General features: G+C 43.7%; 1 protein-coding gene across 2 annotated transcripts in view; it reads left to right on the top strand.

Annotated features, from left to right (window-relative positions):
- LOC141108237 (LIM/homeobox protein Lhx3) overlaps window positions 1-19,013 on the top strand; it is a 195,282-nt gene that overhangs the window by 62,886 nt on the left and 113,383 nt on the right. For both annotated transcript variants that reach the window (XM_073599640.1, XM_073599641.1), the window contains exon 10: window positions 5,219-5,369. In XM_073599640.1, the coding sequence (XP_073455741.1) occupies window positions 5,219-5,369 (151 nt within the window). The remainder of the gene's footprint in view (window positions 1-5,218; window positions 5,370-19,013) is intronic.

Here is a 19,013-nt window from a genome sequence, read left to right as displayed (position 1 = left end):
TCACCATTGCCATCAATGCCCATCTGCAGCCTCACCATTTCCATCAATGCAGCACCCTTACCATTGCCATCAATGCAGCAGCCTCACCATTGCCATCAGTGCAGCCTGATCGATTCCCATCTGCAGCCTAGATGGGACAGGGAGGGGGCGGGACGAGCGCCGACAGATTACATACAGTGAGAATCTCCTATGATAGACAGAACAGTGGTCCAATGGCGGCCCAGGAGACGGGACTTCCTATTACAGAGGCCGCCAAGTAAACAGGAGATTCTCACTGTATGTAATCTGATGGCGCTCGTCCCGCCCCCCTCCCTGTCCCCTCCGAGGCAGCTAAAATTGAAGTATTGGCGTATAACACGCTATTTGCACCCAATTTTCATGGTGAAAAAGTGAGTGTTATACGCCAATAAATATAGTAACTGCAACCACTAAGTTGTGTACCCAAAAAACACTGCATAATCAAATGTAAAAGGAAGAAATACGAGTGGTGCGCTTATTCAATAACGTGACATAAATTAATATACTTACAGAATGAACGTGATAAGTATCCAAAATAAATAAGAAAATGTGAATAAAAATCCAACTAAAGCGCAATGGTAGGAATCGGTTCATATAAAAGATAGCAATCTCATAGGGGTAACTTGATAGAAGAAAAAAACACATCAATCCAACCGTCGACTGTTATATTTATGAATTGGCCGCTCACCTCCAAAAATGACCCAAAGGTCAAACAAGGCTCATCAGATAGTCAGATAAGGAATCCTGCTGATAGATCTGTAAAGACATCCAGGTCCCAAGTGAAGACGAACTACGTCCAGATCTTGGTCTCAGAACATCTTGGGAAACTCCATATGTAGAGGAAACGGCTCACTCCAAGAAATGGCACTTCTTGTATAAATGGCGCTCAAAGGAAACCAAGAACAGCCATAGTGCAATATTGCCAAATAAAAAGTAAATTTATTAAGTAAAAGAAGCTGCTAACATCAAGTAAGAATAAAAATCGCAGTAGGAAACAATGGGAATAGTGACACACTCGCCTCCTCACCGCACTTCCATAAAATGCTGCCGGAAATGACGTCACAAGGCTCCACCCGACGCGTTGCTTCATTGGTTACGTGACTTGCTCAGGCGTTTTACAGGAAGAAGTGCCATTTCTTGGAGTGAGCCGTTTCCTCTACATATGGAGTTTCCCAAGATGTTGTGAGACCAAGATCTGGACGTAGTTCTTCGTCTTCGCTTGGGACCTGGATGTCTTTACAGATCCATCAGCAGGATTCCTTATCTGACTATCTGATGAGCCTTGTTTGACCCTTGGGTCATTTTAGGAGGGCAATTCATAAATATAACAGTCGATGGTTGGATTGATGTATTGTCTGTTTTTTCTTTTATCAAGTTACCCCTATTAGATTTTTATCTTTATATGAACTGATTCCTACCATTGGGCTTTAGTTGGACTTTTATTCACATTTATTTATTTGTTTTGGATACTTATGTTCATTCTTTAAGTATATTAATTCATGTCACGTTATTGAATAAGCGCACCACTCTTTTATGTCTTCCATTTATCAGCATGGAGATAACCAACAAATCTGGATGGTCATCATGTCACAGCTCCCGTCTCCTTCCAACATGTTTCCCCTTAACAGGCTACGTCTGGGAATGTAGCCTGTTAAGCCTCAAACCTTCTGGCACAGTCATTTGGATTGATAGTCATTTGGATTTATGAGGCCAAAATTTTGCTTTTTGGCCACAACCATAAATGCTACATTTGGAAAGGAGTCAACAAGGCCTATGATGAAAGGTACACCATTCCTACTGTGAAATGCGGAGGTGGATCGCTGATGTTTTAGAGATTTGTGAGCTACAAAGGCACAGGAAATTTGGTTAAAATTGTTGGCAAGATGTATGCAGTAGGTTATCAAAAAATACTGGAGGAACATTTGCATTCATCAGCCAGGAAGCTGCGCATGGGACATACTTGGCCACTCCAACATGACAATGATCCAAACCACAAGGCCAAGTCGACCTGTCATTGGCTACAGCAGAATAAATTGAAGGTTCTGGAGTGGCCATCTCAGTCTCCTGACCTCAGTATCATTGAGCCACTCTGGGGAGATCTCAATCATGCAGTTCATGAAAGACAGCCCAAGAATTTACAGGAACTGGCGGCTTTTTGCCAAGAGGAAAGGGCAGCTTTACCATCTGAGAAGATAAGAGCCTCTTCCACAAAAGACTTACAGCTGTCATTGATGTTAAAGGGGCAATACATGGTATTAAGAACTGGGGTATGTAAACTTTTGATAAGGGTCATTTGGGTAGTTTCTGTTGTGATTATGATTTAAAGAGTAAACAGACTTGATAATAAAATGGCTTCACCCAAACATTAACCATGAGTGAAAAATGTTTGTGTTATTCATATTCTCTGAAAAATGGCAAAGAAATCATAAATTCTGCCAGGGTATGTAAACTTATGAGCACATATGTACAGTCTTTTATATCTTTAGCATCCCTAAAATTAGTAGTGCAAAGTATAAAAAGAAACAACTTAATGTATCATGAATTTTGGACTAATTAAATCACAGGTAGTCCCATGCACTAGACAGAAGAACACTAACACTGAAAGGAAGTCTTGTGCGTCCAGGCAGAGCAGAGCGGGGTACACAGATGATATGTAGAGATAAAAGCAACTGGGATAAAAAGCAAAAAGAATCAAATGCAACCATATGAGTGCCTGTGTTTGGCTTGTTTCACATAGGCTTCAGCTTGTATAAGAGCAGTGTGAACAGCAAGCTTTGACAAAGCATTTGCACAGCTTGTATCAAGCTTTATTAAAAAGAAAAACCGTGCTAGATTATATGTAATAACAATATTGATTAAAAAGAAAAAAGTGAAGAAAAGAGTCCAAAGAGCAGCAGCTTATTGCGAGATACACAAAAACAGAATGGAGAAGAGAAGCTGCGCTGTGTAAAGGTTCGATCCAACAATAGCTTGTAGGTGTCAGGATAATGAATGAGTGACAGTTCAAACGGATCCAAGCAAACACCCAAGTGAACCTGATCAACAAATAAGTTCCGCCACCTTATAAAAAACTTGCTTACCAGATGGCAAGCAAAACCAAACAGACAGCTATAGCCCAGCCAAGGCCTTTGCTTGTGTAGAATGATCATCTGGACATGTAGGGTAAGATTAGTCGCCTATATACTCCAAACGCCCTGATGCCGTGGAACTCCGATGGACCTCAGTATCTTGAGGCTTTTACCTTAAATAAACAGGATTTTTTGCACTGTGCCAATGTACTCTTTTTCTTCTTATGTCTTCTAGTACTCGAGCACTCATCTCTGTTTCCATACGAGCTTTACGGAAGTTTTGCAGGCCTAGATCCTGTTTGTGTACCATGCAAATATTCTCAGCTCTTGTAATTTCCAGGACACAATGCAACTGAGCTAATCAGGGACTCGGGGATAGTCATCTGTGCCTAAACAAGACCTCACATTCACTGACTACTAGATCAATCAAGTTTCTCAACTCCAGGAGTGGAAAATTTACACTTGATTAGTATGCATAATATGAAAAATGTTGTTATGCATTGCAATTGCTGAATGTCTGATTAGAAACAACTGTCTAATCTAGACATTCTGCAGTTCTCCTGTGCTTCACCGACAACGGTGTGCCTGTGCAACTGAATGTGGCTACTCGCATGCATTTCCGGTTACCGTTGTCTGTTTAAGCAGCACAGCACCACTCAGCTCCGACCCCCTGCTTCCGCCCCACTCAGCCCAGCACCGTCTAGTCCTTAATATTCATGCCCACTGGCTAGGCACTGCAGTTCTGTAAATGATGCCGCTTGGAGGAAACACATACGCCCACCAGCTGCCCTGCCTGTATAAACTCTGTCTTTGCAGTAATGTGACGGAAATGTTTTTTTAATGGGAAAAAGGGTATATGGTTTAACTGATTGCAGGGAGTTATTTGAAAGCCATTCTGATTAAATAGGCAGCGCTGCTGTTTTGTCTTTAGAAGTTTTGCATGCAATTCTTAAGAAATGCTACACATAGTTCTTATATTTAAAGGGATGCAAGCCCTGCCTTATTTCATTCAATTTGAAACTCAGAATGTGTTTATGTAGGTCCTCATACTTGGCATGCATGTGAGACATTTCAGCAGCTGCACTATCAATCCATATGCTAGGCATCTAGGGAACCAGATGAAATACTAATCTGCAACCAGATTTGCTTATATCTTTGCACTTTATATAACTGGGGTTTTTTCTCCTTAATATGGGGTGTCACATTAAAGTCGACAAATGCCATGTATATGATGGTAACCTACAATTCATAGCTGCATATGTTTAGCTGGAGGATTAAATAAATAGAGAGGGGAATGTAGTCCTTAGTAATCCTTGGATGATTTTATAATGCTGGTAAAAAGAGTACTATCCGTGATAATTTTTATATTTGCACTAAAACTACAATTTTCAGGACAAGCTTTCATTGTGTTCGTCAGGCCTGGGCTCAGCACTTCCTTCTTAGAGTTGGCCACTCAGCTGTCGGCTAATTGCCAGCTCCTATCTCTCCACAGTGACTCACCTGTTGATATCCTGCTCGTCGGACCTGCTTACTGAAGCCGTCCAGCCCAGATGATCTCTGCCTTCACCTTGGTCAACATCACAGGAACTTTCTCCTGTTGAAGACTTGCTTGGCTGACATTTCTTCTGGCTCCAGATCCTGCTTGCTGTTCCACTACGCCGATTTCTAGCTTCCTGACTTTCTGGCTTGTCTGACTATATCCGTTCCGGTTATCGAAATATGGCTATGTTTTAACTATGTTTGTTCTATTTACTTTTATTATTAAACAAGAGTGCTTTATTTGTACTTCTGTCTCGGTCTGATTCATGGTTTCTGACAGTTCCCTTCTCAGTCCAGGAAGTACTGATTCACAAACTTCTTGGACCGAGAAGGAAATACTGAAAGCCTGTCCTGAAAATTGTAGTTTTGGTACAAATATAAAAAGTACCATGGACAGTTCTCAACTGTTGTCCCAAGTGCACTAATACAGCTACAATTACTTCAAGCCTAAAGTAGGTTGGAAATCCGAATGCTGTGGGATAGCCACTGAATTTGATGGAACAAAATAAATTGTCTTTTGTCTGTAGTGGAAAAAAATGTAATTTTGAAAAACAGGAGCATGCACATAAACATTTAAATTTGTCATTTTACAGATTTCTGGAATCTTCCTCACAAACCACATTCAATGGGTGGGCTGTCAAGGCAGCAGATCCCAGCTGAGAGGATACCCCTGTTCCTTGTGGAAAATCTTTCATAGTTTGGCTATGCATGGTGCCACACGACCTGAAGCCTTGGCTAATACTGGTGAGGATTCATTTGTTTTTACACCACCTTCCCTTTCCTTAAAGTGGATGTAAACCCTCACAGCTTTATATATTCTTTAGAAAGTGCAGACCTGTTACAGATTTTTTCTTCCTGTTCAGCACTGGAAGTGATGTCGGGACATACAACCAAGACAGCCAATTGGAGGAAAAGCACACACTCCCTCTCCTCATAGGCAGAGACTTGCTTTTTTGAATACAGTAGTTCAGCTCTCTGCTAATCTATTTATAGCAACCTCCCACAATACAAAATTCAGGCTGCTTTTATATCAGTTGACGGAGAACTTGTCAGATGTTATCAGGCTGATAGTGGAGGAACGGAGCAGGAGAAAGCCACGGGACTTAGGGCTTTGAAGAGAGATAAGAAAACACTACAGATATGTGCCCAGCTCAAAATTCATGAATCGGGTTTACAGCCACTATAACAGATGGCATTGGGTAAATGCAAGTTTACATTATAAATTTTAGACTTTATCTTTTTTAAGAGATTCAAGAGATACTCTTGGCTTCCCATCTCATAGTGAAGGAGCTGCTAAGAACAAATGGGGCCAAAAAAATGAGACCACTATGCACGTTTCTGTAACTCAGAACTACTGGTTTCTCAGTTGGTTTCTATGAGATAACACGTACACATTAATTGCACTGTTCTCTAGAGCAAGTTTACATACCACAGAAGTTTGCTATGGTTTGCTGCATATTGGTATGTTTTGTTCAGTGGTCCTGATGCCATCTAGTCTTTTTTTTTTTTTTTTTTCCTCCCATTTACAGCAGGTTCTCATAATGCCAGTGACTATTAAAGTGTATGTAAACCCTAACAATAAACATTTTTTTAACCACTTCAGCTCCGGAAGGTTTTACCCCCTTCCTGACCAGGCCATTTTTTGCAATACTGCACTGTGTTACTTTAGCTGACAATTGCATGGTCGTATTTATTTTCAACAGTTTCTTTACATTAAATTTTTTTTTTTTTTTTTTTGGATCACTTTTATTGCTGTTACAAAAAGGAATGTAAACATCCCTAGTGACAGGTACTCTTTATGGTGACAAAGCATCTGATCACACCAAGATCGGTGTGTTGAGATGCTTTACAGACGTAAAAATGTCACTGTTTACATCCAGAAAACCCCAAGTGAGGTTGCTTCCAGTTTACCTATACTACAGAGATCATCAGAGACCTACTCCTCCACAATTTCTGTGGTAAGCCGGCGAAATCGCCGGCTTTCGTTCCGGGCTTGCCGCCAGGATGGAGAGATCCCAGAGAGACATCGGTGGGGGGGGGGGTGAGGAACCTCTCCTTCCGCCTGTAAAAGCATTCCAGCCGGCTTTAAAGCAGAGTTCCACCCAATTTTGAGAGGTGGTCTTAAACGAAAGACCACCTCCCCACCCCTCGTTTTTGGATATTTTAAAGAAAAATTTTTACTTTCTAACTTACCCTTTTTTGGAAGTACTAAGAGTACTTCCGATCCAGCCGGGCCGTGGCCAAGAAAGTCCACATCCTCTTTTGCGGCGAGCCCCCCGTTGTCTTCTGGGACATGTGTGTCCCCCAGAAAATAAGCTAGCCATTCACAAAGCGCCACAGGAGCATGCGCAGTCAGAAACCGACAGTGAAGCCGCAAGGCTCCACTGCTGGTTTCCTTTAGTTGGAATGGTGACGCCTGCACACGATCTGATGGACAGATCGGCCTCAGGGGGCTGACATCGTGGGCTCCCTGGACAGGTAAGTGTCCTTATTAAAAGTCAGCAGCTACAGTGTTTGCAGCTGTTGACTTTTAAATAATAATAATAATAAAAAATTTGTCTGCAACACAGCTTTAAAGAACAATATGGGATGATGCCTGTAGCTGCAAACATTAAACAAATCTCCCTACACAAGTTTTATATGTATATCTGCTTCAGCTTTATTTATTCTTTATAAAGTTCAGATTGTGTTAGATTTTTTTTCTTCCTGGTTAGCACTGCAGTGAAGCCTGGGCATACAGCCAAGACAGCTGATTGGAAGAAAGGCATACGCCCCCTCTCCTCATAGGTAGGGACTTTCAGAACAGTTCTTTGAATTGTTCAGCTCTGTGCTAATCTATAGCATCCTCCCCAACACAAAACTCTGGCTGCTTTTATCTCCTGTGTCAGAAAACTTGTCAGATGTTCTCAGGCTGATAACAGGAGAACGGAACAGGAGACAGCTACGGGACATAGGGCTTTGAAGAGCGATAAAACACTGCATATTTATGTGCCCAGCTCAAATTTCATGAATCGGGTTTGCGTCTACTTTTTTTTTTTTTGTAAATTTCTTTTTATTGAAAATTTTGAAGTACATACATACACTGAGAATCTGCCAACATAGCACATTCCCAGTACAACATCTGGCCATGCAGGGCCTATAGAAACTTCCCCCAACTCTACTCCCTCCCCCCACCCTCCTTGTCACAGCTCACAGATTATATTGTATAGCATAAACCTTATGCACCAAGTCATCTTTCTTTGCTTACAAAACCATGTATTTAGTGATCATAGAATGAGAGTTATAGTATTAATAATCTATATTATCCTTCGTACTAGTAACAGTCTGTCCCCCATCATACTGTGCATTGTCTTGCACTCTCAGATTGTTCGCATTACATTTTATTTGATCTTACTGATTTTTATTTCAACCAGCTTTAACCCACCGTGGTAGCTGACTCATACCACACTTTCCATATTTTATCACATTTATTAATACATCCCCTTGCTTCATATGTATATTTATAGTGGGGTAACATTGAATTTACCAGATTTTTCCAAACGTTTATGTCAGGTGCTTTCGCATTTTTCCATCTAAGCAGTATGGCCTTTTTCCTGTAAAACAATAAAATAGTGAGTAACGTTCGCATGGCTCTTTTTGGAACCACCTCATCCACCAATCCCAATAGGCACACCCTAATTGTCATTTGTATAGGTACCGATAAGAGGTCCGATATGCATGTTGTAATCTCTTTCCAAAAATCTTGTACGTGTGAACATAGCCAGAAGATATGCTCAGCATCTGCTGGAGATGCAGAACACCTCCAACACTCCGCCGATGTACTACCATAGATCTTGGCTAGTCTGGCTGGTGTATAATAACTTCTATGTAAAAATATGAATTGTATTAGTCTGTTTCTGGCTGATACCAGGTGCCTGAACGGTTGATTCCAAAGGTCATCCCAATCCTCCCCCTGTAGGTCTGGAACCTCCATTTCCCATTTGGTTCTGTATTTTGTGATTGCTTTCGGTGTTGATTTAAAGAGTTCCTTGTACGTCACCGAGAGGACCTTGTTCAGGCCCTCTGCTGACATTAGGGATTCAAGAGTGGATGGCAGGGATTCTACTCTCAACTCTCCAAATTGATTCTGAAATGCGTGTCTAATCTGGAAGAAACGAAATAAATATGAGTTGGGTAACTCATGTCTTGACTGTAACTCGGAGAAGGTCAGAAGATCTCCAAATGTTGTGATATCTTTGAGTGTTTTTACGCCCTTAAACGCCCATACCCCTGGATCTGGTAAGTTATAAAAGTGTGGTAAAGTATGATTCATCCAAATTGGGGTCGATGGGGAAAGTCCCCCATAGCTAGGGGATGCCAACCTTACCGCTAATTCCCAGGCCTTAATGGTAGCTTTCATGCTTGTAGTCAGAGGCAGATCAGATTTGGTGCCCCGAAACAGCGCCAAGCGCAGGCTTTCATAGGAACCCAAATGTGCCGCCTCCAAGACTGTGGCAGAGTCCCCATCATCTGACATTAGCCATCTCCGGGCAAACACCATATGGCCTGCTAGATAGTATTTGTGCCAATCGGGTAGCGCCATTCCTCCCTGATCACAAGGTTCTTGTAATACTTTGATTCCTATCCTAGGGGGTTTTGGAGCCCAAAGAAAAGAACCAATAATCCCTTCAGTTTGTTTGAAATATGTTTTGGGTATCCAAACTGGGGAGTGGCGTATGAAGTATAGTAGTACCGGAAGGAGCTTCATCTTGAGTAGGCTGATTCTACCTATGAGCGAAAGGGGTAGTTTGCTCCAAGAAAGCACTTTTTGCTTGAGAAGGGTCAACAGGGGGAGTAGATTTTAAAGGGATATACTTCTGAATCTTTGCCGTAATTTTCACCCCCAAGTACTTGAGTGATGTTACCCATTGCAGGGGCACCCCTGAGTTCGCTTTTTCCTTAGCTTTAGCATCTAGAGGTAGTATGGACGACTTGCTCCAATTTACCTTCAACCCAGAGAACTTCCCAAATTCATTTCAAATCTTTAGTACTGCCTTAGTGAGGCATCAGGGTCACTTAGAAACAGGAGCATGTCATCTGCGTATAAAGCTAGTGTTTCATGAATTGTACCTACTTTGATTGCCTGCACTTCTCCAGAGGCTCTCAATGCGATGGCCAGGGGCTCCATAACTAGGGCAAACAAGAAAGGGGACAATGGGCACCCCTGTCTTGTGCCCCTGCCCACCTCAAAGAATTCAGAAATCCTTGATCCCATTCTAATAGCTACTTTGGGGTTTCTATACAGCATGGAGATCCATCTTCTAAATTGCACCCCAAAACCCATTGCCTCTAATACTTTAAACATAAACACCCAATCAACCGTGTCAAAGGCTTTTTCTATATCTATTGACACTACTATTCTGGTATCAGTATCTGTCTGTGGAAGTTGTATGTGTGTAAAAAGTCTTCTTAGGTTAGTATCAGTCGATTTTCCTGGCATGAACCCGGTCTGATCTATATTTACCACCGTTTGAATGACTAGAGCTAATCTGGTTGCCAGTATTTTGGTTAGAATTTTAAGGTCCGCGTTAAGTAATGCTATGGGGCGGTATGAGGCACACTCTGTCGGGTCTTTCCCTGGTTTGGGCAGGAGGATCATATAGGCCTCAAGCATGGAAACTGGTAGGGAAGAATTTTCAATACTATGTTCTAATAGCCAGTTAAATCTCTCGGCCAGTTGATCCACATGCGCCTTGTAAAAGTCAGCTGGGAAGCCATCAGGGCCTGGAGCCTTGTTGCGGGGGAGGCAAAAATTGCGTTCTGTACCTCTTTAACTGTTATTTTAACATCTAGTGTATTACAGTCTTCTATTGTTAGTCTTGGTATAGTCAATTTAGATAGTAGCGAATGTAGCTCTTCCGTATCATTTTGCGGAATTGGGGTATATAGTGTAGAAAAAAAAATCAATGAATTCCTTCATAATCGACGACGGGTCAGTGACTAGTGTGGCCCCCTTGTCTCTTATAGCTGGTATGTGTGCCACTGGGTGATAATCTGCCACTAGCATAGCTAAGAGTTTCCCGTTCTTGTCGCCTTCTGCGAATATCGTGTGTGTATTTCTGTTTAATTCTGTTCGTGTCAGCCCTTTAATATGCAGTGACAATTCTCTCCTCGCCTCCAGATGAGCCTCATACGAGGCCTATGTGGGGGCTTCCGCCTGTTTTTCTGCACTTTCCCTCTTTCTGTTTCAAGGTATTTAGTATTTCATTATCATTCACTCTTGCTGTCTCTATGGCCGAAATGCATTCCCCTCTTACCACCGCCTTAAAGGCATCCCATACTACTGGTGGCTCTGATGAGTCAGTATTGGTAGACCAATATGTTTTTATCGTTTCCGTCAGCTGAGTTTCAACTTGTTCATGTTTTAACCAACTGGGTGAAAGTAGCCAACCTCCCTTTGTCTGACCTGTAGCAAAAGACAGAGTTAGCGATAGGGGATTATGATTTGACAGACCCCCTGCCATATATTCAACATCGATTACATATTGCAAAGTTCAAGCGTTACCAAAAGCTAGATCAATCCTGGCCGATGACCCATGCGACAATGATATATGGGAGTACCCCTTTACATTTGGATGTTTCCATCTCCAAAGCTCAACCAACCCAGCCAGGGAAGCCCATCCGTTCAAGTCAGCTGAGCTCCCTCTGCTTAAATTAGAAGAGTCCAAGGCCGCAAGAGGGCAGGCAGATGTAAAAATTGGGCTAATTTAGTTAGCATATCAAATAATAGTTGGCCCTAAAATGGAGGGGGTATGTAGACATTTACCAGCAGAATTTGACAATGATATACATTTATAACAACAGCCACAAACCTTCCCCCTGGATCAGTAATGACCCTATGAATATTGCATGGGACCGATTTGCTTATTAAAATGGACACTCCTCTGGCAAAAGTAGAATACGTGGAGTGTAAAGCCCTCTGTATCCATGGTTTGCGCAGGGACATTACCCTGTTGCCATCCAGGTGTGTTTCTTGTAAAAGAATTATGTGTGGTTTAGACTGTTTCAGGTATTGGAACACCAAGGCCCTTTTTAAATTTATTGTTCATGCCTCTGACATTCCAAGACACCACTTTTAGTTTATCCGCCATTATTATCACTACTGTAATGATTATCCTTACCGCTTACCAAAAAAAACAAGATTCTCTCTCACCCTGACCACGTACATTCTAGTAGAATTTCTATATCAAAGGTTGTTGAGTTAGCTTCAGTTATGTGAGCTGTGACAAGTGACATTTCCCCCCCTGCTATTATACCAGAAACAAAAAAAATTCCAGTAAAAAAAGGTAAACCAAAATACAAAAACCAAAAAACAAAAAAGTTCCGGTATGTAGCTTTTCCCCAAAAACACAAACCAATCCTGATGGAGAGTTCCAACCGCATAAATCAAAGTTCGGCAGAGTTTCTGTATGTTGGTCTCTATTACCGTATGCTCCATAAAACAGAAAGTGAATTTTCGGAGCAGATGTGTAATTTACAAAAAATGAAAGAAAAATATCCCCATAAAAAATAGAGAAAAAGAGAGAAGAGATCTCTGTAATGGGGGAGAGAGACACCTGGATAATAGAACTCAGGACATAAAATTCCTCTTTCGACCTGCAGGCTCCCATCAACTTCAGGGGAATGGTAGTCCTCGTTCCCATGTGTTCCAGTGTACTATCCGGATAAATAGGAGGCATTTGTTGAATCTACCCAAGTGTGCAGTCAGCCATTTACTGGAAGCCATGTAACTAAAAACTTGAAGTGATGGCTCTTATTGAGATTTCAAACTGAAGTCATCCTATCCAGACATCTGGTACAGTAGTATGCCTAGTGATGTATTCTTGCCCAGGGTCTGTATAGTATCCACTGGATTTTCCGGGGTTAGGGTTTGTTCTCACCCTGTGCTCTTCATTAACGTCTCTTATCAAATAATTCCGTGCTTGCGTATGTCAGACCCGGTAATAGTGAATCAAGAGTGAATCACTGGCCTAACGAATGTACAGACCGATCATTGTAGGGCCTGAGTAACTGGGAACAATCAACTAGCACAACTGGTGCAACCTTTATGTAAAATAGCACTTTCTTACTTGCTCATTCGATCCATCTTCTGTCCCAGAAACTTTAAGCAAGTTCCTTATCCATCCAATCACAAGCCTCCGCAGGGTTTTCAAAAAACTTCACTGTGCCTTTATATTGTACACGTAGCTTGCTCGGATATAACATACCGTATTGCACCTCTTTTTCACGAAGTCTCCTGCGTATATCATTGAAAGAACGGCGTCTCTGCTGCGTGGCTGCTGAAAAATCTGGGAACAACATAAGGCGCGCATTCTCATATTTCAAGTCTTGAATTCTTCTAGATTTTACTAAGATCATATCCCTGTCTCTATAGTTCAGGAATCAGACCAGGAAAGGTCTGGGATAGGCACCAGGGGGTCTTGTTCCTGTGGGCACCCTGTGCGCTCTCTCTACCACATAAGTGGGGGGTAAATCCTCCAGGGAAAGCAACTGTTTAAACAGGACCTCAGCAAAGAGTGTAGGCTTTTCCCCCTCAGCACCTTCAGGCAAGTCCACCACCCTAATACTGTTCCTCCTTTGGCAGTCTTCAGCATCATCTGCCTTATGTTGCAGGGACTTCACCAGGTCCCGGAGTTCAGCTAGATGTATGCCTTGTGTGTGAGAAGTGTCCTCCACCCCTGAAACTCTGTCTTCCACTGTTGTAAGCCTGCCCCTGATTTTGTCCAGATCGTGTCTGATCAAAGTGCATTCGGATGATAAATGGTCAATATGCCCCATGAGCTCAGACTTACTTAGGTTAATGGCTTCTAGGATCGGACCGGTTATGGCATCCACATCCACAGCCAGCATTTGTTCTTCCACAGCCTCGTGCTCAGCGGTCGTCTCCGCCAGCTCCCAGTCGGCGCCATGTGTGCTGTCTTATGCTTGGCGCTTTGTTCAGGCTTTCTTGCAGGCAAGATGGCGGGGGCGGAGTCTCTCACTGCTTCCTTTGCTGAGCGTGTCTGGCGCTGGTCATTCAGCTGCTTCTGTGCCTTTTTGGATGCCGAGGAATGCATGATAGGAGTCCGCTCACCTTCCCCCAGATGTTAGTGAAAGTTAAAAGCGGGGGGGGGCGTGGCTTGCCTTGAGAGAAGATGGCTGCTTGATCACTTGGCTCCCTCTCACCACAGCCAAACTTCTGCAATTTAGGGGTTCCGCAGCTACCTTCTACACCCCCTAATAATGGGCACATCCTCCCGTGGATCATCACACAGCAGATCCCGATCCCCGAGAGAAATCTCCAACCGGGTGAGCTACACGATACCGGAGATCTTCAGGACGCAGCGCCCAACAATGGCGACCTCTCTTCCCACCTCAGCCTCCTCTCCGTCTCACACGGAGATTATCCTCACCCCCACCGACGCTGGCAACATCCAGCAAACACCTTCTCAACGCCAACCGAGCCTGCAAGATTTACAAGCAGTGGCGGCCGACATCAAAGACACGCTGTTCTCAGCCATAACTGATCTGCGTCATAAGCTACAGGCTATCACAGGCCGCATACAGCTTGTGGAAGATAAAGCTGCGCAGCAACAATCGATAGTAATGGACGTCCAGCACACAGTGGATCATCATACTATACAGCTGAGAGATCTTCAACGCCATGTTGAAGATCTTGACAACCGTGGTCGCAGACACAACCTAAGGGTAAGGGGAATACCCGAATCGGTTGAACAAGATGACATCTTTCCGGTGGTGACAGGACTCTTTAATCATATTCTAAACCGCCCAAAACAAACAGCAATCAACATGGAGCGTATCCACCGAGCACTCCGCCCCAAAGGCAGAGACTCAGACCCCCCCAGAGACATTATTTGCTTTGTAAACGATTTTTCTATCAAAGAAGAAATCCTCCAAAAAGCCCGCGAAAAATCAACTCTGAAATATAATGGCGGCCCCGTCCACATATATCAAGATCTCTCTGCTATTACATTACGCCACCGCAAAGACTTGCGCCCTCTACTGGAGACCTTAAGAACCAGAGGAATCAGGTACCGTTGGAAATTCCCCTTTGGCCTCTCCGCGACACACCAGGGCCGCTCTGCTCTTCTAAGGGTACCGGAGGATCTGGACAATTTCTGCCGTACGCTAGATGTACCCTTCACTCCAGTCCCGAACTGGTACGCAGAATTTAACCTGCAATCCGACAATCGCAACCCTCCCATGGAAGAACCGATGGACGCTCACAACACCAGCTTCCGCAGAAGACGCTCACCATCCACCACCAGAACAGGCCCTCCTCCGGGTCCGCAATACCATCCATCCAGCCCCATATCAGCTCCCTTACCTCGCAGGGCACGCCGAGACCGCTAAAAATTAGGTCTCAAACGTGAGTAATCACCAGACTTATAACACCCCCTTTTTAACACAGATCTGCCCGCCTATACTCACCACGTTGGCTGACTTCCGTAAAGTCCTGACAGCTCCTTCCCTGAGACAAAGCGACAACAGCAACAGACAACAGATTGCTTGATGGACAGCACCTGACTCCCCTGTACGGCCAGAAGATATACGATCCACTCCGACTCACTCTCGCCACGACTTACCTTCAACGCTCTAAGAAGGACGACTTCCGAATACCAAGCTCCACTTGATCCTGCTCGACGGACCTCACTACAAAGAAGCGGCTACACTTCCATGAACTCACGACCGAGAACTCTCACGCAGAATCACCCGACCCCCCCTTTCACGGAGCACAGAAGAGATCGGAACTCTCTGCCAGACGCCGAACTTCCCCTCCAGCGTTCTAGATTAACCACCGAATGTTATGGGTAATATATGTTGTGTATTATATATCTGGGCCTTACACAGCAGTGAACATGGTTATACACCTAGACACAGATCTTATACATAGCCGTACACACAACACAATGATCAAAGTTGGGAAGTTTTAATATTTCCTTAAGAAATAATTCCAACCATCCTACACCCACCCACCTTTTAATCTATTCCAATGTTACCCCCAAGTGAGTCAATGGACCTAGAGCTGCACTTGCCTAACGTTGCTCCCTAGGCAACCACACCTCAGTGCCATACCTAGGCAAGCGAAAACAAACAGTAGTGAATATGTGATAACCTGAAATGCCTCCACTACCCTGACGTTCTCGGGCACTTACAAAAATTAAGACGCAAATAGGCGCCCATCTGACTCTGCTACCCCTCTCACGCTACCTTCCTAGAATAGCTGTGGAGACTGCAATACACAGGCCCTGAGACACACACATACGACACACTTTAAAATACATCTATAGATATCGGAGGAACACACTATACACGCTCCTCTCAATCTATACGCTAACCACAACACCAAACCCCCACCAAGGACCACGAAACAGGGAAACAAGGGGCCTAAGTAAGTTTGCACCCACCCCACACCATGCCACACCACAACACAGGGGCAGACATGAACGGAGGCATCGAGGCCCCACCTAGTTTACTCTCCGCCCACGCCACAATATCAAGCTCGGGCGACAATGACCACTACTACTGTCGTCCACTATAACCCAGGTGCGGTATATAGCCCCACCTCACACTAGAATAGCCGAGCAGAAACACTTGGATGCTCCACAGATCGCACTTCTCCTGACAACGGTTAATATAGAGTTCTGGTTAACTTGTGTTTATTTTACAAAATGTTTTTGAAGGTTTGCAGCAATAGACGATTTACAGGGAAAAGGATCAATTGTTAAAATGTTATTGTCCTGAAATCACCCTGTAGACATTTTTGCAATCACTATGGTCAATAATCATATAGGGCTCTCTTTCAGTATGAACATCTCCACATTCTATCGCAGAACCTTCCCTGCATACACGACTTTGAATCTCTCAACCTTCAACGCCTCCTTAATCAAATCACTCTGCTTCTAACCCACGAAGGCCTGAATCTAAAATCTAATTCCGAAACCCAATGGACTCTCCACACACCTTTTACCGATCCTCTCAGATCACTCCTCCCACCCTTACATTATTATCAATATATATTATCTGTTGGCGAGACGGACCTCATAGGTCACTTACATATTTACCAACCTTTCTATATATAACTAAATTTCTCTCAAGCCAGTAACCAACCCTCCCATAGTGGTCAAACTACAATTCCAAAACCCATAAACAACAATATCGTTCTAATACCACTAAATTTATCCGGCGTATACAATTCTGTGGCACCGAACACCGACACAGGTGCTTGGAACGCCACATAGTGCCGGTTCCTCAATTCCCTACCCTCCCCCATTGCCATTTTCCCCAATCCCCACTGACCATACCTAATACCCCCTTTTAAGTCTTACCCCACAGCCTGCCACAGTCCAATCCACACCACAGGTCACATACAAACAACTCTCCTATGGCTCCCAAAGCCAGCAACATGCAGAAACCCATGCTCAAAATTGTCTCGCTCAACATAAAGGGCCTCAATACCCCAGAAAAACGTTCTAAACTCCTTCTTACCATGCAAAGACTCAACGCCAGCATCATAATGTTACAGGAAACACACTTCCGTGCCAATAACACCCCTAAACTATCCAACGCCTACTTTCCAACCGCAATACACGCCACTAATCCCCAACATAAAACGAAAGGAGTGTCAATCCTTATTGCAAAACATTGTCCTCTCCGCGTCACTGACTCTCTCATTGACCCCGACGGTAGGTATCTCTTCCTAAAGGGCTCGATTCAAACCAAAACTGTAACATTGGCTAATATTTATGCCCCAAACAAACACCAAGTATCATTTTTTCGATCAATCAACACTACTTTAATGACTTTCCAGGAAGGCACTCTTATACTGGGAGTAGATTTCAATGTCCCCTTGAACCCCATTCAAGACACATCCACTGGAACTACAACCATACCTTACAAAGCCCTGAAAGACATTAAAACCCTACTGAAACGGCTACTACTTCACGACACATGGCGCACCCTTTATCCAGACACTAGGGACCACACCTTTTACTCGGCACCGCACCATCGATACTCTAGAATAGATTACCTATTCCTAACCCAAAATGATCTACCCCTGCTCCAACGAGCCTCAATCGAGCCTATGACTATATCTGACCACCATCCTATCTCCGTGTCCATACAATTACCCGATACCTCACCTCGCTCGAAAATATGGAGGTTAGACTCCTCTTTGCTCACCGACCCCTCCATCGCGGCAGACACAGCATCTACCTTAAGAAGCTTCTTCCTAGAAAATAACCCAGACGATACATCCCCAATTAACAACTGGGAAGCCCATAAAAGCGTAATTCGGGGTACCTTCCTAGCAGCAGCAGCCAAAAGAAATAGAGAAAAAAGAAAAGCGCACTCAGATCTGATTGAAAAAATACGTAAACTTGAAGGGCTACATAAACAATCCCAAGCACTTACCGCTCTGAATGAACTGGTTCAAGCTAGGAAAGATCTATTAGACTTATTAGATAAACAGATACAGCGCAAGTACATACTCGCCAAGAAAAAATATTATGAATTTGGCAACAAAGCTAGTAAAATGTTGGCCAGAGCATTACAAATTTCCAGATCTAACAGAACTATACACTACGTCACCGACCCCTCAGGACAAAAGATTACCAAAACTCCCGACATCGCACGACAATTCGTACAGTACTATAGCAAACTATACAATTTAGCCACCCCCCCTCCCCCTATAGATGGCACCACTCGATCTCAACTGATATCTGATTTCCTAAAACAATATGGCCCAAACCCCATCTCAGATTCCGTTGCACAAGACTTAAATGCCCCAATTACTCGTGCGGAAGTTGACAAGGCCCTAAAACAAATGAAAACGGGCAAAAGCCCTGGACCAGACGGCCTCACCGCGGGTTACTACAAAACCTACGCAGAAATACTTACCCCTTCCTTCCTGACAGCTTTCAACTCCTTCGCGAACCCGGTCGATCCCCCACGAGACCTTCTAACTGCCCATATAACAGTAATACCCAAGCCAGACAAAGACCATTCCTTAGTCACGAACTACAGACCCATCTCACTACTCAACGTAGATGTCAAATGGTACGCCAAAACGTTAGCTAACAGACTTTTACCTCTATTCCCCCATCTTGTTGGCCTTGACCAAGTGGGCTTTGTTCCAGGGCGGGAAGCGAGGGATAATACCCTCAAAGCCATTAATATCCACCAATGGCTCACAACCACTAAGAACGAAGGATTTCTGCTTTCCCTCGACGCGGAGAAGGCATTCGACAGGGTGGCTTGGGACTACATGAAAGAAACACTCAAAGCCTTAGGACTCCCACAAACAATATTGAACTATGTCTCGGCACTATACTCGAATCCTACTGCAAA

The sequence above is a fragment of the Aquarana catesbeiana genome, linkage group LG09 (genome assembly GCF_042186555.1).
Source record: "Aquarana catesbeiana isolate 2022-GZ linkage group LG09, ASM4218655v1, whole genome shotgun sequence".
NCBI lineage: Eukaryota > Metazoa > Chordata > Amphibia > Anura > Ranidae > Aquarana > Aquarana catesbeiana.
The sequence above is the reverse complement of the archived record's forward strand: the minus strand, read 5'-3'. Positions and strand labels throughout refer to the sequence as shown.